We start from the raw sequence: 27,808 nt of genomic DNA on the forward strand, positions 1-27,808 counted from the left end.
AATTCACTATTTGCAATTTTTTAGGCTTTACCAATACACTTTTATTCCTTTTTTGTTGATGTGTGAATATGTAAAAGAATGCAGATGCCTACAGTGGCCAGAAGAGGGTGTTAGATCCCCTGAGGGCTGGAGTTACAGACAGTTGTGAGCTGCCACCTGGGTGCTGGGAACTGAACTCTGGTCCTCTAGAAGAGCAACATCTGATCTTAACTATGGGGCCATCTCTTCACACACAGACACAGACACACACACTTTCTCTTTAAATCAGCGTCTGTCCTGGGTAGATTCATGCTGTTCTTCATTAAAGCCTACACACCAGCTTTTACAGGCAGGGATTCAGTGGAAGCCACCGAGTAGCTGGGTGGTACAGAGCTTACGCTTCCTGACCAGAGAGAAATCATAGCAGAAAGTGGTGTAATACCAAGAGCAGGTGCTGAGGGCCGTCAAGCAAAGAGAAGGCATTGTCGCCAGCCCACAGCCAGGGTGACAGGCTCCTGAAAGAGGGAGGAAGGCTTCTGCTTCCAGGGTAAATCATTATTACTTGGAATCCGATTTAAAAAAAAAAAAAATCATGCGGAGGCTCTGCCCTGGGCGCCTGTCCCAGTGAGACAGTACCTCTTAAAATCCTACAGCAATTATACAATTTCTTGACTTGCTGACCGTCCACTGAAAATCAAAAGGAGAAGCCCATCTCCCAAGGACCCAACCCAAACCTGGCACCTAGGAGAGAGATGCTCACAGGTGCCCATAGGATTGAATAGTCACAAGAACCAGTTAAATGATTTTAATGCCCAGAAATTGTCCAGGTCAGGGCAGACTGAGCAAAGCTTGGGGGTGTGGAGACCTCCATATCCCCTGGGAGACCTGCCCAATCAATCCACACTTGAGTGGGAACTGAAGGGACCTGAGGAACATCTTTGCATTGGCACCTGTCCTTCCAGAGGAAGCATCAAGCCTGCACCAGCACTTCCAGGAGGATGTCCCAGTCACGGAAGCAGGAGATGGGTTGAAGTCTTGTGGCAGCCATGTCAGGGTTCTCATTATTTGCCATAGCAGAGCAGCTCTGGGCTCAGGACTCAGACCTACTCATAAGAGCAGAATCAGAGGTCTGCCAGGGAAGCCACACCCCTCAAGATTCACTCCCATGTGCAGTTTCAGAGAAGCTCCAGTCAGCACCACCAAATCCCCCCAGGGACACAGAAGCCATCCTTCCCCTCATCTTTGGGGATGGTGGCAGGTGCAGCAGTCTGGGGCTGACAACCAAAGCCAATGAAGCAGAGTCCCCTCCCCCACTCAAAGGGAAAATCCGCTGCTAGCTGGGACCCCAGGCAGCTCACTGGAGTTCCCCACCACCAGGGAAATGGGACAGCAGAGCCTGTATAGAATATAAGAAAAAAATAAATGAAAAGCTTTCACTAGTACCCGTTATATGTGGAAGGCATTTCTATACCTCTCAGCTGAGCTGGCCACAGCTCTGCTCTGACTGCCAGCCTCAGGACAAGAAAATCCAATGTTCAAGGCATCTACATATAATAGCACTGCTTGGGTTCCAGAGGCTTAAAATGCATGGTGGCCCTGACAGGAATTCTGATTATCAATCAAAATTAATTTGTGTCCCATATTTCTACCAAATTGCTGATTTGGAGAATTCTGCTCAGGACTGAACCTCATCCTCTGTTTCTAAACCCTAACCCAACCAGACAAGTCAACCCAATGCCAGGAGGTCAGTGCTGAGCTGTAGACCAAGGACTTGACCTGGGTCACTACATAAGATGGACAGTAGCTGCCTTGCGGATGAGCCTCTCAGTCAAGGGTGAGTTGGGTTTCAAGGCATCACGCTCCAACAGAAGGCTCCTGTGGAAACACACAAAGTTTTTGTTATAGAACCTTCTAGATGAAGTGGGAGCATGACAGGCAGGAGCAAATGGATACAGTCAGCTGGATAGTACTTTGATTCTGCCTGAGAGAAAACACTACAGATAAGGACTCCAGGGTGGGGTTATCACTGAGGCTTAGCCTGTCTTGGGGAAGCCATGGCTGAAGACCTCAGAGGCTAAGGCTGAGGACCAGAGGGAGAGGAGACATGATGTCTGGCAGGAAGCCACATGTGAGACTGGTCCAGGAAAAGCAAGTGAAAGAATAGGTAGGTGTAGGGAAGGCTTAATTTAAAGAAAGGAAGATGGGATCAATCAGACTCAGAGCCTGCTGTGGCTGAATCCTGATACCCTTGACGCCCTGGTCATCAGCATGACTTAGGGGGTAGGACCCTTACACTGGGATTAGTGTCCCAGTGAGAAACATAAGGGCCTGCTCTCTAAACTGAACCCTGCTGGACCCTGATCCAGGACATTTCAGCTTTCAGAACTACAAGACGAGATGAGTCTGGTGTGTGAACAAACCATCATGTCTGGGTTGGTTTGTTTTGGTACCACCCCAAGGAGATTAAGATAGAGACTGGTTAACAATGGTGGGTCTGCGGGGAGGGATTGAGGTTAAGGGGCTGGGGCTTGGTACACAGGTGGGGGCCAACACCACAGCCAGGGTAGCAATGCATCAGCCTACTCTCTGCTGCTATAACAAAATATGCGAGGCTGGGCACTTTGTAAAATTAAAGGTTTTATTGGACTAGGTTTCAGAGACTGGAAGTACAAAGCATAGGCTCTTACCTGGCTCCAGATAAGGCTGTTTAGTTGGGAAAACAAGGAATAGAGGCAGAAAGGCAAAGGGCAGAATGTGGAACAGGCCAAGCAAACCGAGGGACTGTGCTCTATAACATTCTCCCGTGGAGAGTACTAATTAGGGATCCTTGAGAGCTCCTTTAATATCTTCTGAGGATGGGACTCCAGAACCCCATTCCAGGAGTTCTCATCTCTCAAATCTCTTCCCCTTCTTAACACTTCCGAACTGGGGGACACATGTTTAGCACAAGGAACCCGGGGTGCTATACACAAACCATCCCAAACCACAGCAGAGGGCTTTTGCCTGTGAAGGGGCTGGGCTGCGGGGGGGTGGGGGGGGTGGGGGAGGTGGGCACTTGGAAGGAACGCCCCACCCCTGCAGGTCTTCCCAGGCATCTGTGCCGCCTCTCCCCTACACTACTTCACCTCTCCTGGGCAGGACCAGATGCATGGCATCCACTCCAGTGTGGGCCACACTGCACCCTAGAATCTGCCTCAGCTGAACCCTCAGCCTGCTCCTCTGTCCACACAGCCCACACAACCCTAGCTGGGACCAAGACCCCACCTCTTACCCACAGCAGGTCCCCCAGGGGGCTCAGGCACTACACATCACGTGTGGCTTTGGCACATGGACATGGAGTAAACAGGGACATGTGTCCATGGCGTTTCTGAGTTCAGAGTAGTTCAAATGTTCCCAGGCATCACCTGCACTGCTGGGGTCTGGCTCAATGGCCGGGGCACCTGCCTAGACACTTCTCACAGGACAGGGACCCAGGGGCCCTCTCCTTGGCAGGGTGGGGGGTGAGCCAGGGAGAGGAAGTATAATGGTTAGGGCTGTAGGAGTTCCTTTACTGGGTATCTAGACACCCCTAGCCTCGAGGCCTATGGCTTTCTCTGCTAACCAGGCCCACTGGCTAAGTGCACTGGGCATTTAGTCTCCCTCCACACACCCACAGGACACCCCTATGCTCCTCCACCCCCTCACCAGATCCACCAGCATCCTCTGCCCCTGACCACAGTCAAGGGACTGTCCAGATGAACTGATGATGAACTGGTTTTCTCATGGGATCCACACATTCATTTACTCAGTACTGCATCCCACACCCAGCCCAGGAAGTTTGTAAATTACTGCAAGCTGAGGCCTAAAAGAGCAGATACACACATACACACACACACACACACACACACACACACACACACACACACACACACACACAAAAGGGCAGGATGTCCCAGGCAGAGGGCACAGCGCATGCAGGGACCTGAGAGCAGGTGTACTGGCTATCTGTGTACTTCAGCATGGCTAAAATGGGAAGTAGGCTGGGATGGCAGAAGGCTGGGCAAAAGGGTGGCACTGGCTGACCCCCTTTGTCAAGTTCAGCCTGCTAATGAAAGAGAACCAAACCCCCAGTTTGCCTCCTGCTTTCTGAACCCCCAAATCAGAAGGACACATGCCAAGGTGGGGGCATGCATAGGAAGATCATGGGGGAGCAGCCTGGCTGTGGGGAGGGCAGAGTGCTCACCGGGCCACATTCTTATGGGCGCTGGAGGTGCAGTTGATGGCCGCATGGATCAGCAGCTGGTTGAAGACGTCTCTCTATGAAATCAGTTAGGCAAGTTAAGCACCTGCATTGGGGACCAGGGATGGCCCCCAACCCAAAGGAACCACTGAAACGAACACCACCCTGAACAGCACAGCCTGGTGTCAGTGTGAAACAAGAGTACTCCTACCCCACGAGTACCCACAACACAGGAGACACCTGGTACTCCAGCCTCTGGTTCCCTGTATACAGATGGCTCACCTGAGCATTGCTGCCCCCAATGTGGACAATTCAGTAGCGGATTGGCAAGAGAAGTTCTACGGCTCGGTCAGGGTTCCCGTTCTCAGCTTCCACAAGGGCCTGGCACAGGGGCAGCCCCACATCTTGTGCCAACTTGTAATGGCAGTTCTCCCCAGGGGACCTGTCGCCAAGACCAAAGTTAAGCATCCACCTCTACAAAGTCTCACCCAGGCAAGGGACACAAAATTAGGCCCTTCCCCAGCTGCCTGATGGCATTCTGATGGGAGCAGTAAGCACTGTAGGGAGAGGACAGGACTCCCTGCTTCCAGCCTCAGTTTGCCCATCTGAAAAGGGCTGTAACAGCACACAGCCCTTGTGGAGAGATCAGGACTGCAGACATTGTAGGCAAAGCCTGGACACCAACAGCCAGCACTACCATGGCTACCAATGAATGTGTCTGCAGCAATCTGTCCCCCAGGCCGCCCTGGTCAGCCCGGAAGACACCATTTCCATCAGATAAAGGAACTGAGGCTCAGAGCAAAGAGGACACCAGCTGGACCCCTGGAAGACAGGCACCTATGAAATACATGCCTGCATGGGCACCCACCTAGGGGACTCCCACCTAGAAGTATGGGTATCTTCAAAGCCTTGCTCCCCAGCCAGACCTCACTCTAAGGTTTCCCCAAGAAGGCAGGGTGACCCCTAGCAGGCCTTGGCTCAACCCTTGCCTCCTTCAGCCTCTCAGTTGGCAGGCTTCAAGGTCTCAGGGCCTCACATACTTGCTGGCCTCCTGCAGGGTAGTCATCAGCTCCTGTGTGGTCTGGAGGTCCCGTGCACCCAGGGAGGCCATCAGGAAGTGAGCTTCATTGAACAGAAAGTTGTGGTCTCGGGTATGCTTCTTAATCACAGGTAGGACAGCCTGCCAGCGCTGGCCAAGGGGCACCCCTGAGGAGGAAAAGAAGAGCCAAGGGCTTGGTGGAGGCAGCCATCGTGTTCTTCACCCATGTCCCTCAGAAGCCCATCCAATGCTGTCCCTGTGAGAGGTCGGGAGGGGAGTGGGGCCACCAAGGCCTCTGCTTTCCTTGTTTTCCTAGAAGAGCAACAAACCCAAGTGTGGTGATATTGTGTTCTGCAATATACTGTACACCCTAATAAACTTCTCTGGGGTCAGAGAACAGAACAACCACTAGACAGACATAGAGGCCAGAAAATGGTGGCCCACACACCTTTAATCCTAGCATTCTGGAGGCAGAGATTCATCTGGATCTCTGTGAGATCAAAGCCACGCTGGAAACTGCCAGGCATGATGACACGCCTTTAATCCCAGGAAGTGATGCCAGGAAGCAGAAAGGTATATAAGGTGTGCACCAGGAACTAGAACTTCTGTAAGTTTTTAGCTTTTAGCAGCAGTTCAGCTGAGATCCGTTCAGATGAGGACTCAGAGGCTTCCAGTTTGAGGAAACAAGATCAGGTGAGGAATTGGAGAGGTGAGGTTAGCTGTGGCTTGCTCTGTTTCTCTGATCTTTCAGTGTTCACCCCAATACCTAGCTCCAGGTTTGTTTTTATTAATGAGACCTTTTAAGATTCATGCTACACCCATGAAGTAAATGAAAATTTGAGAAATTGTCACAAGTTCTATTCCTAGCCCCCTTTCAGACTCCCAAAAAACATGTTTTAAAATTTCCCTATGTAATCCCAAATCTAGTACCTGTGGAGAGATGACTCAGTGGTTAAGAGCACTGGCTACTCTTCCATAGACCTGAGTTCAGTTCCCAGTACCTGCATGGGGGCTTAAAGTGTTTTATAACTCCATTTCCAGGGAACTCAATGCCCTCTTCTGACCTCCATAGGCACCAGGCACACTGACAGTCCACAGACAAAAATGCAGGCAAAATACTCACATATAAAAATAAATAAAATTTTTATGTCTAGTACCTGATACACAATGGGTATTCAATAAAGCCAGTGGCATCAGTAACACCCTTCTCCTTAGTTTCAATTTTCTGGCTCTAAAAGTCCTCACCTCTGCCCGAGCCTCCAGCCTCCACCTCCTTTTCATCCCTCTCAGTCCAGGAATGCTAGATTCAGCTTTCTTTTCTAGGGCATCTCCAGCCACCAGAGGGTCGTGGACATCTATTTCTCAACCTATCAAATTGAACAGTGAGGGCCAGACAGTGGTGGTGCATGCCTTCAATCCCAGGACTTAGGAGGCAGAGGCAGGCAGATCTCTGTGAATTCAAGGTCAGCATGGTCTATAGCATGAGTTCTAGGACAGTCATGGCTACAGAGAGAAACCCTGTCTCAAACCACCCCACTTCCAAAAAAAATTGAACAGTGATCCTTGCCTCACAACAGTGAGGAAGTAAGAGGCCTTTCCCAGCTTGCCAACCACTCGGTACCCCCACCTCACACCTCACACTGGAATTCTGGAGCCCTAGCCTTCTTTAGTGTCTCTCTATGTGAGGCGTCATCTGGTCTTCCAGCCATGGGCAGGAAGCCAGCCCTGTCAGGGCAACTGGGAAGCCTAGGGTGACAGGCTGAGAAGCCTCTGCAATGTCAGAGTTGGGAAATTATCACCTCCTGTGATCTAGGAAAAGAGGCATCAGCCAGTAGACAGGTGGCACCTGTGCCCTGAAGGCCTGCCAGGCAGGCTATGAGAGTGGCAAGGTTCAGAGTCTAAGGCCACTACACCAAGGAGCAGTGGAGAATAGAATAAAGGGCAGCTGAGGCCAGGTCAGTGGTCTTAGACTGCCATGGAGACAGCTGCATAAACTCGCATGCAAAGCTACAGCCAGGCCAATTCATCTCAAGAGCTGTGGTTCTGGCAATCACCCTCAGGACCAGGAATCACACTTTCTCTCTTTGTATACGGAGAGGGAAGAGACTCAGCTACCTTCCATGTGAAGACGGTAGAGCATGGAAGAGCAGTTCACCACATTCAGCATGGTTTCTTTGGCTTGCAGTCTCGGGATGATCTGGAAGACAAGGATCATGGGAGGCCAGGCTCAGAGGGTCAAATAATAACAGTTCACAGGACACAAAAGCTAAAATCATCATCCCCAGCATCCAGCCATCAGGAGCATCATCCTCATTATTTCTCAACCTTTGGGCTAAGATCAAGACCACAGCCTCTACCAGAAAATTATGTACTGTGGGGGCCAGAATGTATGAGTGGCACACACACACACACACACACACACACACACACACAGGAGCCCACTGTATGCTCCCAGGACTTGTGCTGGGCCCTGTCATCTAATACCCCCAGCCCTGTGCCTAAGGCTTCTCTGGCAGGAGACACCTATCTTGCGCTGTCATGTTTCTTGGTTCCACTTGGCTTCCTAGGAGACCTGTCTACACCTCAGAGAACGCGGTGTACATCACCTCCATTTCTTACTAAGACATAAGGATTCCTCCCAGGGACCATTGTTTGGCAGGCATTTATCTGATATTCAGGCCCCCATATAAAGAGCACCCTGTACCAAAATGTTATTGCTAAGTCCTCACTTACCAGTTTTTCCTTTCAAAGCTTACCCAAGGTATGAGAGTGTGAGGAGCAGAGTGGGAGGAACAAGCAGAATCCATAACAGACTGTTCAGTCTTCTCTCAGAGATTAGGCCTCCATTTCAGTTTCCTGAGACTGAGCAAGCAGTTTCAGAGGGACCCACAACCAAAGGGCCATTAATCAACACCCCTGACAGCAAGGATGAGGAGGCCTAGTACATGGAGTGCCAGGTCAGGCCTGAACCACCACAGTCATCAAGCTCAAGGTGATAACCAAATAAGGACAAAGCCTGGGACTTGTCCACACCTGCCCCAAAATGAAAAACTGTAGCCATGACCAACCCTTGACTAGTCCTGGCCAATTAGAACATACTAATATGATTGCCACTTACTTAGGCCAATCAAATCTAAAGCGACCTAAAAGTCCAGGAATTCCCCTGGGCTATGCTTACAAGGAGCTACTGTGAGCTCCTCTCAGGGTCATCAGCATTTTGCTTTTGTGTAGAATGGTCGGTCCCAGGATACTGGAATCTTTCTCAAGATAATAAACGCTCTTGTTGACTGCATACATGGATGGTAGTCTTTGTGGGACTTATCTAGGACCCTAACAAAAGGAGAATTTGAGATTGGGGAGATGGCAAGGTTGTGAATGTGGTGGGTAGGATGGGTGTCAGTGAAGTCAATATGCTAATACTGCAATGCTACATAATTTATCATCATCATCATTATCATTTTAGGCATATAAGTGTTTTGTCAGCATGTATGTCTGTGTACCACATGTGTGCCTGATGCCCACAGGGGCCAGAAGTGGGCACTTAGTCTCCTGAAACTGAAACTGGAGTTACACATAATTATGAGCTACCATGTGGGTGCTGGGAATTGAACCTGCATCCTATGGAACAAGAGTCTCTACTCTTAAACATTGGTCCATCTCTCTAGCCCCACAACTTTCCTTTTTCTTCCTTTTTATAATGTAACAATGAGGTTTGAACCTAGGATCCCAAGCATGCTAAGCAAGTGCTCTAACAATGATATCCTTAGGCTTCTCTTTAGAACTTTTCATTCTGAGACAGTTTCACTAAGTAACCCAGGCCAGCCTTGAAATCACTTGATAGCCCAGACAGACCTTGAGCTTGCAATTTTCCTGCCACAGCCTCCTGAGTAGCTAGGATTGCAGGTCTGTTCCATCATGACTAGATTAATTTCTGTAACATAGATTTTAAAACAGTAGACAGAGGTCTGGAGCAATGGTTCAATGATTAAGAGCACTGGCTGCTCTTCCAGAGGATCAGGGTTCATTTCCCAGCACTTACATGTGTGGTGATTTGAATAGGTATAGCCCCACATAGAATCATGTGTTTAAATGCTTTACCCATAGGGAGTGCACTGTTTGGAGGTGTGGCCTTGTTGGAGGAAGTGCATCACTGTGGGGGCAGGCTTTGAGGTCTTACATGCTCAAGGTGGGCCTAATGGGTTAGTCTTTTCCCCTCTTCTGATGAAGATGCAGAAATCTCAGCTACTGAAGCCCAACATGGCAGAGACCTATTGGACCTTCGTGAAAAACTCTCCCCTTCTGATGCCAATGGAGATTGAGAGCCCAATATGGCCAGCTTTGGCAAACATTAACGTAAGCCTAGGAACTATAGCCATGCAGTTGGATTCTGCAGAAGGTAATATATGGTAATTGCTTTTTCAAGTATGTTTTAGAACGTGTCACCCAGACACCTTGGAGATTAAGGATAACCCTGAAGGTCACTGACCTCCATTTGTTCACAGTAGCATTCCAGCTAAGCCTTTTCATTTTCACAATCCTCTTCAAAATGATGTAGTACCTACTTTTCAGGAATGGCTCTTTGCAACATTTATTGGCCTCCTGAAATTCATTTAGCCCCCTTTGAAGATACCTTAAAATTTGTGACCCTTATGAGTCCATTAGTTCTGTTCCTTGTGAGCTGCCTGTTTTTTTTTGTTTTTTTTTTTTTTTTTTTTTTCTTTATGGTTCTTAGTTGTTCTTTTGCAGAGCTACCAGCTTAAGTCGTGCTGGGATCATGAAAAATGGGCCTTGATGGTTCGTGTTCCAGGAATTATGTCCATGCCAGTGGATGCCCACACACTCCAGAAGAGAATTTGACATTGCCTCTGCCATTGTTGCTGTTACAACAGTGGCAGCCACAGCTCCTACTGTTTCTGGGATTACCATTTCATAATTGCTTACTACAGCTAGCACAATGAAGACCCTGGCAGCAAAAGTAGCTTCCACAATTAGTTACTTTCATTCTATTGGGCATGATAAATTTAATTCAATAGTTATATACATTTTGATTGGCTTTGAAAGTTATAAATTTATAAACTCAAATTCCATTTGCTTTTGGGATACCATCTTACAAGGACTCCAATTTGCAGTAAAGCTCATTAAGGAAGGGAATGGCTCAGTTGCCTTTAGCCTACTGGCTATGGGTGGGTTAAAACTTCTGTTGGTCTTTTCTGTGTCGAGCACACAGGTTGCAAGTCCAGCGCCACTTTGAAATCTTTGGCAGCAGTTAATTCTGCAGCTCACACACGATTGAGCATGTATGATAATGAGTATTTAGAGATGGGTAATGCCTGGGGGGTGCTCAACAACCTAAGATAGAGGACCTGTGTGGCCTGGGCAAGTGTCTCCATGACAGGTAAGGTGACCTGCTGACGTCCCATGCAACCTAAGTCAGAAGCTTATTTTTTAGTAAAAGGAGGGACCTGTAGGGCCCTGGATCCCATTTTGGGTAACTGTTGCCTTGCTTGCTGACCTTGACCTTGATATCCTCCCTATGCTAATTCTCTGCCTGGTTCCACCCTTCTGAATGCTTAAGTGAAGTTCCTTGTCTGTGTATCCTGCATATTGGGCATTAACTGCTTAGATGCAAGATTGCAAAACATCAGTAGCGAACTTCTGCCCTCCAGGGTTCTCCCATTGTGCTATAAGCCTGTATTTAAGATCTCCTCCCTCCTTCAATAAACAGCATTCGGCATTCAAAAAAAAAAAAAAAGACTAGCCACCAACTAAAAAAGAACTCTCAGCTACCTTTCCAGCACCATGTCTGCCTGCATCCTGCCGTGTTTTCCACCATGACAACAATGGAATAAACCTCTGAACTGTAAGCCTGTCCCAATTGGATGTTTTCCTTTATAAGAGTTGCCATGGTCACGGTGTCTCTTGACAGCAATAGAAACCCAAACAAAGACAACATGGTAGCTCACAAACCATTTATAACTCGAGGTTTAGGGGATCTGGACCTCTCTTCTGATCTCTGTGCACATGTATACATGCAGGCAAAACACATAAAATAAACAAATTCTTTGAAAAATGAAAACACACACTGATAGGCACACACAAGTGGCCACATGGCTCAGTAAAGGCACTTGTTAGCCAAGCCTGATTTGATGCCTGGAACTCACAAAGTAGAAGCAGAGAAGTGACTCCTACAAGGTGTTCTCTGACTTTCACAGACATGTCATGGCATGCATACACATACAAAATAAATGGGATTTTTTTTTTTAAAGATAAAGTCTCACTATGTAGCTCTGGCTGTTCTAGAATTCACTATGTAGACCACGGTGTCCTCAAACTCAGAGATTACTCTGCCTCTGCCTCCTGAGTGCTGGGATCAAAAGGCATGTGCCATTCCCGCAGGGTCTGCTGTGTTTTAAAAATTAAAAATAAGTGAACAAGCCAGGCAGTGGTGGCACATACCTGTAAACCCAGCACTCAGGAACCAGAGGCAGATAGATCAATGTGAGTTCAAGTTCTACAGTGTAAGTTCAGGACAGGCTCCAATGCAACACAGAAAAACCCTGTCTCAAAAGAAGAAGAAGAAAGAAGAAGAGGAGGAGAAGGAGAAGAAGGAGGAGAAGGGAGAAGAGGAGGAGGAGAAGGACCCATCTAAAGGACAGTGACAGTCGAAGACAGCCTTAAACATGTCAGTCTCCAAACACCACGGGTGAACATCAGCAGAGACCCCATGGTACAGAGTCAGGACACGGCTCTGATAACAGCTATCCCACGAACCCTGGGCCATGCTCCCACCATTAGCTCTGGCTGGGACACACACACAGGCCCCCAGGCTGTGAGAGACAAAAGCCAACTGCAGCAACAAACCATAAACAACGTGAATGCACTTACATGGCTGTCATAGATGGTTAGCGCAGTCTCATAGTCTCCCTGCAGAGGTGAAATTGCTGTGGTTAACATCTGGAGAAGTCAAAACACGATGCTTGGAAATATACTAGGAACAGCTGACTAAGGACCCCACTAAGAGAGATAGGCAGGGCTCAATGGCACCCAATGTGGAGAAGGGAGAAGGTGAACCCAACCCTTGGGTCATGAGGGCCTCACCATGCATACATGCTTCTCTCTGGGCATCTTAGGAGCCTCCAAGTTTTTCTCTACAGTAACAGTGCTGCAAGAAGCACCCTGACAAACGGACCACTACCCATCTCCATCATCTGTCCCTGCCCCCTCTCCTAGAATTGGTTCTGGTGCTGTAGGTCCAATCTGAGACCCTCCCTGTATCCCAAAAGTAAAGAAGCACTTGGTGCCAAACCACCTGTAGAGGTGTGAAGGGTCTGCATAGGCTCAGATGTTTGAATACTTGGTCCCCAGTTGGTGGCACTGTTTGTGTGGGCTTAGGAGGTGTGGCCTTGCTGGAGGAAGTGTATCACTACAGGTAGGCTTTGAGAGCTTAAGGCTTCACCCTACTCTCAGTCCATGCTGCTTTGTGCCTGAATGGTGTGAGTACTCAGCATCCAGTTCTGCACCCATGTTTGCAGCTTGCTGCCAGCTTCCCACCATGATGGAGGCTCTAATGCCTCTGGAACCTTCAGACAAATAAACCATCTACTCTACAAGTTCTCTTGGCCACAGTGTTGTATCAGAGCAATAGGAAAGTAACTAATAAGTCAAGGAGTCCCAGTTCCCAAGAGTGGAAAATGTCTTGAGGAGCTCAGCATACAAAACTCTTGCAATGTGAATGCAGTATTGTTTCAGCTATCATCTGTGCTGGACAGTTTTATGTCAACTTGATACAAGCTAGAGTCATCTGAGAAACCTCAATTAAGAAAATATCTCCATAAGACTAGGCTCTAAGCAAGCCTGGAGTGTGTTTTCTTAATTGATGGGGATGGCCATTGTGTGTAGTGCTATCCCTGGGCTTGTGGCCTGGGTTCTATAAGAGAGCAGGCTGAGCAAGCCATGGTGAAAGCCAGTAAGCAGAACTCCTCCATGGCCTCTGCACCAGCTTCTGTCTCCAGGTTCCTTCCTGCCCTGTCTGAGTTCCTGCCCTGGCTTCCTTCAGAGAAGGACAAATGAAGCCAAATAATTCCGAGCCTCCTCAACTTGCTTTTGGTCATGGTGTCTCAACACAGCAATAGAAACCCTAAGACACCATCTTTTGTACCAAGACACAAAGGAGTTGCATGGAAGTCAGACACATGGCAAAGGCTAGGGCTTTGCTCTGAACATCTGCACTGAGTGAGACAACCACAGAGACAAGCATCCTACCTTCTCAATAAAGTACAGGGCCCAGTGCCAATAATTATGGGAAGCGAGCACATCAGAGTCCTGCAGAAAGAAAGAGAGAAAGTTTGAGCACCTGTGTTCATTTGGTATCACGTATGAACCCCTGGGTTCAATCCCCCACATTGAATCAACTTGACATGGTGGACCACACCTGTGATCCCAGCACACACTGTGATCCAGGGAGTAGAAACAGAGGATCAGAAGTTCGACTTTGGGGTGGGGAGATACTCACTTGGTACAATGTTTGCTATGTAAACATTGAAGAGCTCAGTTTGACTCCCTGCACCTACTTAAAAGCTGGACATGATGGTGTATGCCTGTAATCACAGAGGAAGCCTGGAGGTTTCTACCTAGACAGTCTTGCTTAATCAGTAAGCTTCAAGGAATACAGCAAAAAGTGACCTCCCTGGCTTTAGTATTCTGGTGCCCCATAAATTTTCCAGATGCAGGATTCTGGACATCTTTAGAATGTGATATGTTCATAAAGCTCCCTGTAAACCAGCTACACCTAGAACCATGCCTGGAGATGCTGGGAATTGGCATGGCTGACAATCACAGTTTTAGTCTATGGAACATCTCAAGAGAGATGCTGGTGGCCACAGCATCCTGCCGGTCTCTGAAGCATTGAACATCTAGTACTCAGTGTCAGGTTGTGGAGGGACTTGTTTCCCCAGCTGGTGGTGTCCTTGGAGCCTGCTGTGGCACAGAAGGACAGGGCAGCAAGGGCACCTGGAGAGGTGGCCAGGTCAGGTACCAGAGGCAAGTCCAGAGAAAACAGGCACACACGGAGGAAGAAGGACCACCAGTGCTAGTGGAGAAGGAGGAAATGGCCCCAGAGGGTTACCAGCCTGTCAGAAGCAGGGATGAGTAAAGTTAAGAATAGGGAATATGGCTTTGGCAAACGTTAATGTAAGCCTAGGAACTGTAGCCATGAGATTGGATTCTCCAGACGAGCTGCCAGCTAAAGTCATGCTGGGATCAAGAAAAACGGGCCTTGGAGGTCCGTGTTACTGGAGTTATATCCATGCCAGTGGATGTCCACACAATCCAGAAGAGAATTTGACATTGCTGCTGCTGCTGTTGCTGTTATAGCAGTGGCACACACCGTTCCTACTGTTTCTGGGATTACCATTTCATAATTGCTTATTACAGCTAGCACAGTGGAGACCCTGGCAACAAAAGTAGCTACCACAGTTAGTTATTCTTTCATTCTATTGGGCATGATAAATTTAATTCAATAGTTATATACATCTCAATTGGCTTTGAAAATTATAAATTTATAAACTCAAGTTCCAATTGCTTTTAGGATACTATCTTACAAGGACTACAACGTACAGCATGGCTCGTTAAGGAAGGGAATGGCTCAGTTGCCTTTAGCCTACTGGCTATGGGTGAGATAGGACCTCTGTTGGTCTTTTCTGTATTGAAACACAGATTCCAAGCCCAGTGCCACTTTGAAATCTTTGGCAGCAATTAACTATGCAGCTCACACATGATTGAGCCAGTATAATAATAAGTATTCAGAGATGGGTAATGCCAGGGGGGCACTCACCAACCTAAGACAGAGTACCTGTGTGGCCTGGGCAGGCATCTCCATGACGGGTAAGGTGACCTGCTGACGTCCCATGCAACTCAAGTCAGAAGCTCACTTTTCAATAAAAGGGGGACCTGCAGGGTCCTGGGCCCCGATTTGGGTAAATGTTGCCTTGCTTGCTGACCTTGACCTAATATCCTCCCTATGCTAATTCCCTGCCCGGTTCCACCCTCCTGAATGCTTAAGGGAAGTTCCTTGTCTGTGTATCCTGAATAATGGGTGTTAACAGCTTAGATGCAAGATTGTAAAACATCAGTAGCGAACTTCTGCCCTCCAGGGTACTCCCATTGTGCTGTAAGCCTGTATTTAAGACCTCCTACCCCCTTCAAGAAATGACATTTGACATGTAAAATTAATATATATATGTATATATATATACACACATATATATATATTTGAATGAATACTGCTAATGTAATCTATGAATATCACAAATGTGATTAATATCATGAGTGTAAGTAATGAATATCTTGAGTGGAATTTAAAAAATAAATAAATAATAAAAAACACTAAGAAAAAAAGAATAGGGAATATGGACAATAAGGCCACGTTGTGTTCAGGACACGGAGAGGGGCAGGCTAGACACTAGGGGTCTGAACCACCCTACCTCCCATATGCCAGTTCTACATCAGTGGACCATCACCCCATTGGCCTGCCTCTCTCCCACTCACTGCCTCATGTGGTCCAGAAGAACACTCCATCATCCCATGGGGAGCCTGCTGGCAGCAGCAGAGGCACATGCAACTCAGGGCCCTAAGCATGCCCACCCTTGCTGGGCTCTTATTTCTCCAGGACTCTTTGGGTCCATTCAGTTCATAGCAAAACACCTCAGGGAGACCCCAATTGTACAATCACTTATAAAATGCTGGCAGATGTTGAGATGTTGTGGAGCTCCCAGAGGATGCTTGGCAGTCAGGGATGCCTCCAAGCTGAACCTAAGCTCCTGGGGAACTGAACCACATCTGTAAGTCCTACCCAGCAAGCCTTGGTGGGATTCCGGGTATCAGACTGGATCATCCAAGATTCAACTCCTACCTTCCAGTGGTCTTCGGTGTTCTTCATGAACTCCATGCCGTCCTTGATCTCGGCTCTCATCTCATGTACGTGGGCAACAGTGTGCACTGACCATGCATCTTTTGGCTCAACAGACAAAGCCTGCATGAGGTTGGAGATGGGAGGACAAAGAAAATGGGTGTTATACCGGCTACCTGGGCTCAAAAAGAACAAGGGTGAGACTGAGCTCTAATTCAGAATAATGACAATCCTGACACCAGCACCATGTCCTACGTGCCTGGGAGGCAACGGTGTGTGCCTTACCCACCACAGCAGCTGCTGAGGAGGGCATCCCTGACAGCCTCACAGATGAGGAAGCTGGGGCTCGAGGAGGCCAGCACTTGCTTCCTGGGTACACCCGCATCATCGGCAAGATGCTACCCAGGATACAGTGCCTCAGTTTCCCATGATGGCTTCTAGGGCTGCCTTCCTCTCAGGGCTATCAGAATAGCATAGACTGTCACATCCTTTGCTGGTGCAGGACAAGCGGCCGCCCCTTCCAGTAACACTCAGGAGATGGTCACACAGGCGGATTCCCACGTTAGAAGGAACTGGGTTTAGCAGCACTGTTGTTAACAACCAAATATGTACATGACCCCTGAGTTCCATGGAGAGGCCTATGGACATGAACTAGCTCTTACCTCCTTGTCCATCTATTCACCAGGTCAGTTCATGTTTATTGAGCGCCTTCTAAATGCTGCACATGAAGCAGTGAACTGGGACTCACTGCAACCCCATCACTGCCTTGTCCTCAGGCCCCACATCAAATCATGGGTCCCTTAGGCCTGCCTTCCCTGAAATCCAGAATTACAAGTGCCTCCACGCTGGCCTGACATCTGATGCAAGGGTTTTGGCAATGTGTCCCCCTCAGTCTCTGGCCCCTGGCCTTGCCCCTCAGCTTTCACAGTCTTGTCCACTCCCTGTGGGAAGACAGGTGTCACACGCATATCTGTGAGGTCTTGGGGCAGAGGGCCTGAGAACCAAGGGAGCTGGGGACATGGCAGGGTGCATCCTGAGCATCCTGGTCACTAGCACCCCTTTAAGAAACCTCTGCAAGCATTGTGTAGCATTCAATACGGGACAGTTGAGAAATAGGACTCAGTCCTGTTCTTTGTGACCAGCATCCTCACTCAACTGGAGCCCTTGCAAGGTTCCCTGGGAGACTCCAACTCTCTGCCTGCCCCTCACACCAGAAGTTGATCTGGTCACCTTGTAAGGTCACTGTAGCTCAGTGGACCTGGTGCTGTCCACTCTTGCCTTGCAGAAATCTGGGGGACACTGTTAAATGCTTGTCTTCATATCTACCACCTGTCTGTGGGGTCTGGGGCTAAGGTCAGTGTGGCCATAGCACCAGGAGAGCTGGAGCAAAGGCAGGAAAGGGCAATGGGTGGGGACACTGTTCTGTCTCATCTTGTTTCTTTTCGGACTTGAGTCTGCATCCTTGGCCATCTCTCTTTGGAATCAGCTTGTCAAAATGCCACTCAGAGTTCCTTCAACTTCCCTGCTCTCCTCCAGATGCCTACGTGATTCCTCCAACAAGAGGAGCCTTCCTGTGGCTTAACCACAGATGCCGGACCTGACTACCCTGATGGTAGAGCTTAGATGGCCAAGAAGCTAGCTGGAGCCCTCAGGGCTGACTCAGAGCTACAGAAAACAAAACCAGAACCAACCAAACAAAAAACCTTTACCTGATTCCTGATTCTCAATTGAGTCTGATTCAGGCAATGGCCAGACACTCTGAGGATGCTGTCCTGAGGAGGGGGCACTTCAGGCCAACTGAGGAAATGCCAGGGTCAGGAGCCACAGCAGCGATGCAGGGAAGCTAAGCTCTAGTCCAGGCTGCTTAAAAGACAGCCATAAACAGATGGCCTAGGTGACACTCTGACCCCTAAGCTTTATCAGCATGGGAGGGCTCTGTCTAGCCTCTCTCTGAGCTGCAGCTCTCTTGTGTGGCCACCAAGTGTTTAACAGTTAGGCAGAGACCATGGGCAGGAGCAGGCATGCACAAGGACAGGTATGACCCGGGACCAAGAGCACACGTCACTGTCTATGCATGGCAATGCTCCCTTGCACAGTAGTTTCTACTCCTGCAAGGACACGAGGAGCAGAGAAGGACTTCCAGAGCCTGAGCTACCCTGCACCCAGGCCTGTCACTTGTGCCAGATTTCAGAACCACAGGGGAGTCCCCAGAGCTGCAGATCAGCCAGCACATCCCAGCAGAATAAAGAAAACAGTGCCCGAGGCTGGAGGATCTAGCAGGCTCCACAATGGCTCCACCCCTCCCGCTGGCAAGCACCCTGAGTGATGAGTGATGGTTTTTTATATCCTGAGTGCAGGACAAAGTCACTCTGCCTCCCCACTCAGGGAGGAAGAACATAACAAGATCAGGCCATGACCTGTGAAATCTCCACCCACCTCAAGCCTCATGGGTCATGGTTAGACCCAGTGGAAAGGTGAAATTCAAGGAGGGAGAACCAAGGTTTGCATGCTCTCCTGTACTGCTCCAGTCCCAGTTGGCCTGTGGCTCTAGAGCTCACTGAAACTCACAGAGGCACAGAGCCCGCAACTCCCTGAGTGTCACTGCCTCATCTGGTCTAGGGACCTCAGGAGACTTTGAGGAGTCACAGAGAGGTAGCTGTTTGCCCTAACAAGAGCCCCTCCCAAGAGGTCACTCCAAGGTGGGGAGGAGGGCTGCTTGGTCCTCACATGAGCGGCCATACCCTAAAGGGCCTCACACCTTGAGAAGGTCCACTCACCTCTTTGGCAAGCTTTAGTGCCTGGTCATAGAAGTTGGTTTCCATCAGTCCGAAAGAATAGATGCCTTTCACGTAGCTGTAAACAGAGAAAAGACTTCAGTTCCCAGGAAGCCGAACAGGAACAGGTGGAATGGAGTCCGCCAGCAGGAGTGGCTGGAGTCCACACACCAGGGCTTGCATGTGACTGTGTTTGGACACAGGGGCTTCGCAGAAGGAACTGAGGTGAGATGCAGCGGGTAGCAATCTGATTGCTGTTGTCCACTTTTTAAGACGGCCATGTGGAGATGGTGGTGTCAACAAAGAAAGGACATGCTGACACCCTGACTCTGCTCAGGACCTCAGCAAGGGGCAGCACTAAAAGACTGACTCATGCCCTCAACCCAGAGAGGAGCTGAGCTCAGCAGTCCTCCTTTTGAACTTCCTTTAGTGCAAGACAAAGTGAAATTCAACCTGATGGTGATTTCCCAGAACCCTAAGCTGTCCACATAGCCTGGCCACTCCTCAGCAAAATCCACTCCCTCAGACATCAATGCAGAGTCTCTCCACAGAGGATGACAGGGTCTAGGGGCACTCACCTGGGAGCCTGGCACTGTGGGTAACTCCATTCAGGCTTCTGTTGCACCGTCCTGCACCCAGCCTGTGAGCACCCACTGACCAGCCTGCCAATCCCCAGAACTGATCCCAGTGCCCTGTTTGTCCAGCTCACTCTCTATTCTGGCCCACATACTTGCATTTCTCATCAGTCACCCAGGCACTGAGCCTCAAGATGGTTGGTCACAGGTGACAGAGGGGCTCTATCCTGTGTGAGCAAAGACAGAAGCTACTGTCTAAGACTCAGGTGTCACTTTTACTGTCCAACACAGGAGCACATGGCAGCCTTTACTGGAGAGCAGTGGCTGGCAGGTGACTTTAAAAAATATTTACTACTCAGGAATCAGAGGGAGGCTGATCTCTGTGAATTGGAGGCCAGCCTGGTCTACAGAGCTAGTTCCAGGCCAGCCAGGACTACACAGAGAAACTCTGTCATGAAAAACGAACAAACAAAAAAATTTACCGAGGGATTACTGTAGGTCAGGTACTAATTAGCTCGAGTTGTTTAATTTTCAGTTAGGCTGAACCATGGTAGCTGGACCTGGGGTCAGGCACCATTCTAAGGGTCAGCACAAAGGTATTTGTATTAGAAGTGATTACTTTTAAAACAGTAGACTTAGACACAAACAAGATTCTCAATAATGGAGGTGTGTCTTGTCCAATCAGGTGACAGCCATAGAGACAAAGTCCCAGAAAGGAAAAGACACTAGGCCTTTCAGGTTCCTTTAGATTCAAAGAGGAAGTTGACTTTTGTGGGAATTTCTAGCTGTCACCCTGCCCTACAGGTTCTGAATTTGACAGATGCTACCTAAACAGCCCTCTGGAGAACACCCCTTTCCCTGTAGCAACTGGTAATCCACAGATTATTGTTCAAACCGCCTTAAAACAGACACCGGGACTGATGATAGGAAATAGCCAGGCATGGGGGCTCTTTACCTGTAATGTCAATACCTAAGAGAATCAGGTATAAGACTGCCATGAATTTGAGGCCATCCTGGGTTACAGAATCAGATTCTATCTTAAAAAATAAAACTAATGATGGACATGAAGTAGGGGTGTTATATTTTGGAGAGTATAATCTTGGGGATGCTTGTTACTACAGCACTGAAAATCCTATCTGACCGATACACGATGGTGCTACCTCATTCACAGGATGGGATGAAGATGTAATGAAGAGAAAGAAGCCTTTTAGATGAACAGCAGGTGCCTCGTTATCTCTAGGCTATGGCCAGTAGAGTTACTGAGCCTTTAGGACAGAGGACAGAAGGAAAAATGAGATGATGTGGCTTCTTTTCTGCATGTACCTGTTAAGAGGGACGTTAGGTTTCCAAAAGGGGTAAACTCGAGCCACAGAATCCCGCATCTGCTCCAAGTAGCCCAGGTAAAAGTAGGAATCATGGGCAAACCTCAGGGCCAATATGTCTGTTGGGTGGTCCCGGAGAATCTGTTCCCAAAGATCACAAGCTTTGGAGAAGTTCCTGCAAGACAAGAACACACTGAGCATGAAGTCCACATCCATGGGGCTGGGGGTGGTGGGAAGCCATCCTATGTTACTATCTGCCTGGGCTGCTTTATATCTGGGGCTGGGGAGATGGCGCAGTGGTTAAGAGGACGTGCTGCACAAGATCAGGACCTGAGTTCAAATCCCCAGCAGCCGAGTGAAATTCAGGCATGGCCACGTCCCTGTAATGCCAGTGGTGGAGAAAGGAGGGTGTCTGGGGCTTGCTGGGCACCAGTCTGCTGAAAGACCATGAGCTCTAGGTTCAGTGAGAGACCCTGTCTCAAGGGACTAAGATGGAGAGCCATAAGATGGGACACTTGACATCCTCCTCTGGCCTCTGAGCACAAGGGCACAAGACATGTGTACACACCATAACACACCCCTGCACACAAAAATCAATAAAATTATATATATATATAAATTATAGCTATGCATGTGTGACATGCAGAGGCCACAAAACTAAAGGGGGTGCAATCTGAATGGGGGATAGAAAAGGCCATGGACTATGTGTGATGAAAACAGAGGGACATTCTTGGGGGGAGGAAGAAAATAAGCCAGAGTGGGGCAGGGGCTTGCGGACAGACAGTAGGGGCGCTGGTGAAGGACAGTAAGATATGATAAGATCCACTGCTTTGTATACTAAGAGTAATTCATAAAAAGAGAAAATGTTCCCAATTAAGAAAAAAATTCGCCGGGTGGTAGTGTGGCACGCTTTTAATCCCAGCACTTGGGAGGCAGAGCCAGGCTAATTTCTGTGAGTTCAAGTCCAACCTGGGCTACCAAATGAGTTCCAGGAAGGGCGCAAAGCTACACAGAGAAATCCTGTCTCGAAAAAACGAAAAGAAAAAAATTTCATCTAGCTAGTTGGAGCTTACTTAGCACGCAACACTCTGGAGTCCATACCCAACACTGCACAGGAAAAACAAATGTTATAATAGACACATATATGTACACATTTTCCACATTAGGTTGTACCTCATAAAATTCAAAAACCAGTGGGAAATTACCAACTCATTCAACTTCATGAAGAAAACCAGGGGATCTGAGAGATGGCTCAGTGGTTTACAGCACTTGGCTGCTCTTACAGAGGACCCAGGTTCAGTTCCCAGTTCCCCTAGTGCAGCTTAAAACCATCTCTAGCCAGGCAGTGGTGGCGCCCACCCATAATCTCAGCACTCAGGAGGCAGAGGCAGGCGGATCTCTGTGAATTCGAGGCCAGCCTGGGCTACAGAGCGAGTCCACGAAAGGCTCCAAAGCTACCGAGAGACCCTGTCCAAAAAACAAAAAACAAAAACAAAAACAAAAACAAAAACAAAAAAAATCTCTAACTCCAGTTGCAAGAAATCTGGTGCCTTCTCCAGGTCTGCTAGGGCACCAGGCACACACGTGATACAGACATACATATAAGGAAAACACTCAAGACATAATATAAAAATAAATAAATCTTCAAAGGAGAAGAAAGAGAGAAACAGGTGTGTGTGTGTGTGTGTGTGTGTGTGTGTGTGTGTGTGTGTGTGTGTGCGTGTGTGCAGGCCAGAGGTCAACATCTGGTGTCTCCTTCAAGTGATCTCCCCTCATTTCCATAGTCTCTCACTGAACCTGGACCTTACCAATTCAGCCAGACTGGTAGGCCAATAAGCGCCAGGGATCTGCCTGTCTCCACCTCCCCAAGGCTACAGTACACATCACCATACCTGGCTTCTTGCCTGGGTGCTGGGCATCTGAACTCAGATCCTTAAACCTGTGTCACAAGCACCCTAACAGTTCAGCCATCTCTTCAGCCCAGGTAGACTAAACCAATTGCCAAGGACAGTTTGCCCCAACACCACGAGGGGCACAGGGGACCCCACATCTACACTGCATCATCAGAAACTGGTGGGACTTTCATGGACTAAGCCCCTGAGACTCCTCACAATCAGCTTGAGGTATCTCTTCTAAAGGACATCTCACCTGTCCAAGCAGAGGGACTGCCCTGGGGGACTGTGGGAATGGAGACAGGGAACCATCTGGAAGGTATGGAGCTGGTGCACACAGTGTTGGAATCCTGAACAAACCCTAAAGACCTGTATGTGGTGAGCTGGGTGTCTTGGCCTGTGGTGCTGTTGGGAAGTAGGGCGCCTTCTAGAGTTTGGGCCCAGTGATATTCAGTTAGGTCCCTGGAAGCATGCATGCCCTTGGAGAGAACATCAGGACCTCAGTCCCGTCTTGACTTCACTTGCTGCTATGAGGTGAGCAGCCTCCTCTACTACCTATTACTACCAAGAAGTAAGACCAGTAGGGTAAGTGCCCAAGGACTGAAGCCTCCCAAGCCATATGCCAAAATAAACCTTTCTTTCTTCCTGATAAATGTATTGTCTCGGGTATTTTCTTACAACAACAGACAGCTGACAAACGCAGCCTTCAGGGCAAGAAGCAAAAGGGTCAATTGCTTCCTTCTCTCTCCTAGATGTGGTGATCAAAATAATAACCATGTGAATGAACCATAGCTTTTCCTAACCCTAAACTGAAAATTCTTGCTAAATACTTCTTCATTCAGCATTCAATTTGGGGCAGAGCAGGCTTTTGAGACTCTCAACCTCTGAGGCATCACCTGGCACAAGCTTGGAGTCCCAACCCCCCGCTCCCCAGCCCAGGGAGGCTCCTCACCCCTTGGCAAACGTCTCCACTGCAGACACATGCAGCTGCTCCCGAGGTGTCAGAGTCTGGGTTTTGGAGATCTCCACCATCGTCTTCACAGCCTGGTCCAGGTCCTTGTCCAGCTTCACGGAACTTCCCGTGCCAATGAGCACAAGGCCGTTAGAGATGGCATGACCCATGGCTGACAGAAGATTGGAAAACAGCTGGTCACTCAGCCTAGTCCAGCCCCACATTCAATAAGGTGTGAGCCACGCTGGGTACAGGTTCACTGTGTGTGAGGCCCCTATCAAAACCTGGATCTCAGCTCTACTTCAGCAGACAGAGTGGGCAGAGGCACCTTCTAAGTACCCGAGGTTATTTCTTTACCTGGGCTTCTGTTGAACCCCGATGTCTGAAGTACTTCCAACTGCCCTCATGAGCCTGGGAGAAGCTATGATCCAGCTCACTGGTTGGTATTATTGCTAACACCAGTCCAGACCTCTTGGGAAGCTCAGTGGATGCCATTCAGAGAGCTGAATCAACAAGGCCCTGGGGCACAGACTGTGATCCCATTTCCCTGTCCTCACACGTGATGATGGGATGGGTAGTCCTAACTGGAGGTGTTGAGGTCCAGGCCTACCCATGTTTCCCAGCCCCTTCTTCAAAAAGGCAGGGTGTCCCCTGATTGGAGGAACTCAATCAAGGACACTGGCCTGGAGATAAGAACCATAGAGCTAGGATACCCAACCCCAGCCCAGCTATTGGACCCTGCTTATAGCCTGAGTCCCTCTGACCACTAGCTGTCCCTAGGGCTGCATTTGGAATGCCCTGCATTTCTCTGGGTCTCCTAATTCTGTCCCTGACAGGTTAATAGGGCCCTTGGCTTTAGCTAGGCTGCTGCATGTATTAAGAATGTCTCTGGGCTGGAGAGATGGCTCAGAGGTTAAGAGCACTGGCTACTCTTCCAGAGGTCTGGAGTTCAGTTCCTGTCAACCACATGGTGGCTCACAACCATCTGTAATGAGATCTGGTGCCCTCTTCGGGCAGGCAGGGGTACATGCAGATATAACATTGTATACATAATAAATAAATAAATCTTAAAAAAAAAGAAAAAAGAAATGAAAAGAATGTCTCTAACAGAAATCTTCATTTTATAAGTCTTCTCAAATGCCAGGAACCTCACCCCACACTTGGGCTACCCATCTTGGATTCTGAAATGTTCTGAATTGACCTCCCCCAGCCCCACTACACACAAGGCTTGCCCATGAGCCAGGCTCTGTCCTCCATCTCCACCCAGCTCTGGTGGCTCTGGAGATGTCTGGAGTCCTGAGATCCCTGACAAACGTCTCAGGAGCCAGCTCTAGGGTTCTAGGATTCTGGGCTTTCCAGCCGGCTAGACTCAGGTTGATGTCTCTTTCCCTGAGCCCCAGGTTCCCCATCTAAGAAGTGGGGATGATGATGTCTTCTGTCAAACTGATGATAGTTAGAGAAAAGATCTAGAGCCTTCTGAGGAAATGGCTTCCTCATGGGAGCAGCCGTTGTTCCAAACACTGTAGCTGTCATCATCCCTCCTCTGTGCAAGTGTCAGCCCAGTCACTGTGTCCCTCCAACCATGTGAGTCCCTAGAGTCAGGGCGTGTGAACGGAGCTCCTTTACCTAGGGAGAGCTTTACTCACCAAAGGTTGGATCTGCTGCCTTGAGCTTTGATAGGCAGCCCTCGATGCCACCAAGACTCTTGTCATTGGTCCACTTGACATACTGGAGTGAGAAATAAAAAACAAGTCTGTCCTCATGGAGCCCTAGACAGTATAAATGAAGGGGTGTATCTAAACTCTATTTTTTTTTTCTGTCAGGGGTGCTGAAATTCAAACTTGGGGTCTCCAATAATCTCTACAAATGCGGGAGTCCCAGATCTCAATTATTTTTCTTTCTAGAACACTGAATATTTTCTGGACACTAATTCAAAGAAGGCATAACTTAATTGGCCTTCTAGGATGAGATTAAATACACAGGATTGGGAGACACCTCCTAGGGCTGGGATGCCAAATGCCAGAAAAGAACTGTGGGGGGAAAAGGTCCTTTCCAAGAAATGAGGTACAGCATGTCTCTTTCTTTTGCACCAAGAAAAGACCTGGAGTCACTTACATAATTCCTGCTTCATTTCTCTAAAAAATAACCATGGGGGAGTTAACAGCTTAGATGCAAGATTGTAAAACATCAGTTGCGAACTTCTGCCCTCCGGGGTCCTCCAAATGTGCTGTAAGCCTGTAATTAAGACCTCCTACCCCCTTCAAGAAATGACATTCGACATTTAAAATATATATATATATATATATATATATATATATATATATATATATTTGAATGAATACTGCAAATGTAATCTATGAATACCACAAATGTGATTAATATCATGAGTGTAATTAATGAATATCATGAGTGTAATTTAAAAAATAAATAAAAAAATAAAAATTTTTAAAAAATTAAAAAAAAAATAACCACGGTAAGCCAGGCATGGCGGCTCACATCCATAATGCCAACAACAGGGAGACTGAGTCAGGACGCTTGCTGAGTTCCAGGCCAGTCTGGGCTACACTGTGAGACCCAAACAAACACAAAGACGGTGGCCCGGGGTCATTACAGTTAGAGACACAAAGGCCAGAGATGGAAAAGCCAGCTTTTGCCTTCTATCTGTCTGCAGACTCAGGTGCACCCTGGCTCTGCCTCCGATGGACTGGGTGATATTTGACTCAAGACAGCTCAATTCTTTGAGCCTCCATTATCCCACCTAGAAAAAAAAAGCCACTTGACGTTCCTTCTGAGACCTTGTCCCCTCTCCCAGAAGCCCCCAGGTCCCTGAACTACAGGATTCTTCACTGGTGTGGAAGAGCCTGGGAACGGGCGGAAGGTCTTGGTCCAGCTAACTGGAGATGAGCCTCAGGACTGGACCCCATGTCTTCATGGCAGAGCTCACAACAAACCCCAGCAGGCCACAGTGGGACAGTGGGAGGCTGAGTATTTTCAGACCCCTGGGGTCATCCATTGCTATCTACCCTGGAACTGGGGATCTTGGGAAAAGGGCAACTGGGGCTGACAGAGACACTCCCCATGTTGTTGGATCTCTATGGCAGAGTGCAGATCTTTACTGTGATGGGATTTACAGACCATTCGCCAATCGAAACTCCTCCTCAGAACCCTTCAAGGAGGACACGAGTCTCTTAGTGGGTGTACCTGGGTCAGGGTGGCATCAAACAGCTTGCAGGCTTCATTGCTTGTGGTTGAGAGCGGGAGACCAGCATCCTTCCACGCCTACACAAGAGGGAAGGAACATGGGAGGTGGGGGTGTTACTGGGCTGAGCCCCCAAACCCTTGGTTACCCCTCTGTAAAATATCTAAGAGGACTCTGTCAAGGTGAGTCCAAGTGTCAGCCAGGAAAGGGGACAGAGTAAGTGGGAGTCTCATTACCAGGACTGATGGGAAGCTGGTTCCTGGGTGTGCATCTCAAAGGATGTCTGGCTTGTCACCTGCCTGGCAAGGTGTGTTCTCCCTGCCAGCACCTAACAGTTCTCCTCCCACCGTGTGGAAGATTCTGACAGGTTGGAAATCCTTCAGATTATAACAGCGGCCCTCAGTGTCCTGACTTTCAGGGTGTTCAAGGCCAGTGTCTCCCTAGGGCATGGGACATGACCTTTAGTCCTGGCCAGCAAAGGGCTGCACCTCCAAGGACTTGGAAATTAGGTGGCTGTGCTGCTCCCACCTTCATCTTCCTCGTCTGAAAAATGGGCTCAAGCTCCCGGTCCTGGATGGCTTCATAGGAAACGCCTCCTGGAGCCAAGCCCAATGCAGGAGCTTTCGCTGGTGCCCTGCCTGGGAACCACTAGGCAGTCGTCCCCTCCCCCCCCCCCCCCCCCAGCTGCAGAGACACAGCATGCTCAGGACTGGGTCCCCAGCCGGCCTGACCGGGGTGACCAGCAGCAGGTTTGCTCCCGACTGCTCGGCCCTGGACCAACTCCCGGACCCAGGAGGACGCAGCCGAGGGGGTGCGCATACCTGGCAGTCTCGCAGTGACATGGTTCTGGTTTGGGTCTACAGAGTAAAGGATACCGGCTCAAGTTTCTCTGGAGTCCCTGAGGCCTTCCGGGGAGGTGGGCTGTTATTGCTGGAGGAAGGGGGCGGGGCG

The 27,808-nt window shown here is 48.8% G+C and overlaps 1 protein-coding gene across 1 annotated transcript; it reads right to left on the bottom strand.

Annotated features, from left to right (window-relative positions):
• Nucleotides 1-16: 16 nt before the first annotated feature.
• On the bottom strand, nucleotides 17-27,784 carry LOC114699206 (tetratricopeptide repeat protein 38-like). The gene is made up of 14 exons (XM_028878149.2): nucleotides 27,679-27,784; nucleotides 26,860-26,937; nucleotides 25,305-25,386; nucleotides 23,659-23,830; nucleotides 20,816-20,989; nucleotides 18,921-18,996; nucleotides 16,147-16,266; nucleotides 13,500-13,559; nucleotides 12,123-12,161; nucleotides 7,353-7,434; nucleotides 5,239-5,404; nucleotides 4,481-4,640; nucleotides 4,202-4,275; nucleotides 17-1,854 (listed from the first exon to the last, which is right to left on the bottom strand). The coding sequence occupies exons 1-12, from the start codon at nucleotides 27,697-27,699 to the stop codon at nucleotides 4,511-4,513; spliced, it is 1,200 nt and encodes a 399-aa protein (XP_028733982.1). The 5' UTR covers nucleotides 27,700-27,784; the 3' UTR covers nucleotides 17-1,854; nucleotides 4,202-4,275; nucleotides 4,481-4,510.
• Nucleotides 27,785-27,808: the final 24 nt, after the last annotated feature.

The sequence above is a fragment of the Peromyscus leucopus genome, chromosome 20 (genome assembly GCF_004664715.2).
Source record: "Peromyscus leucopus breed LL Stock chromosome 20, UCI_PerLeu_2.1, whole genome shotgun sequence".
Lineage (NCBI taxonomy): Eukaryota > Metazoa > Chordata > Mammalia > Rodentia > Cricetidae > Peromyscus > Peromyscus leucopus.

Coding starts and splice junctions, on each gene's coding strand:
- LOC114699206 (XM_028878149.2), bottom strand. CDS start 27,699: ATGTCACTGCGAGACTGCCAG. Junction 26,938..27,678: donor TGTCACTGCGAGACTGCCAG/GTATGCGCACCC, acceptor CCTCTTGTGTAG/GCGTGGAAGGATGCTGGTCT. Junction 23,831..25,304: donor GGCAGCAGATCCAACCTTTG/GTGAGTAAAGCT, acceptor ATCTTCTGTCAG/CCATGGGTCATGCCATCTCT.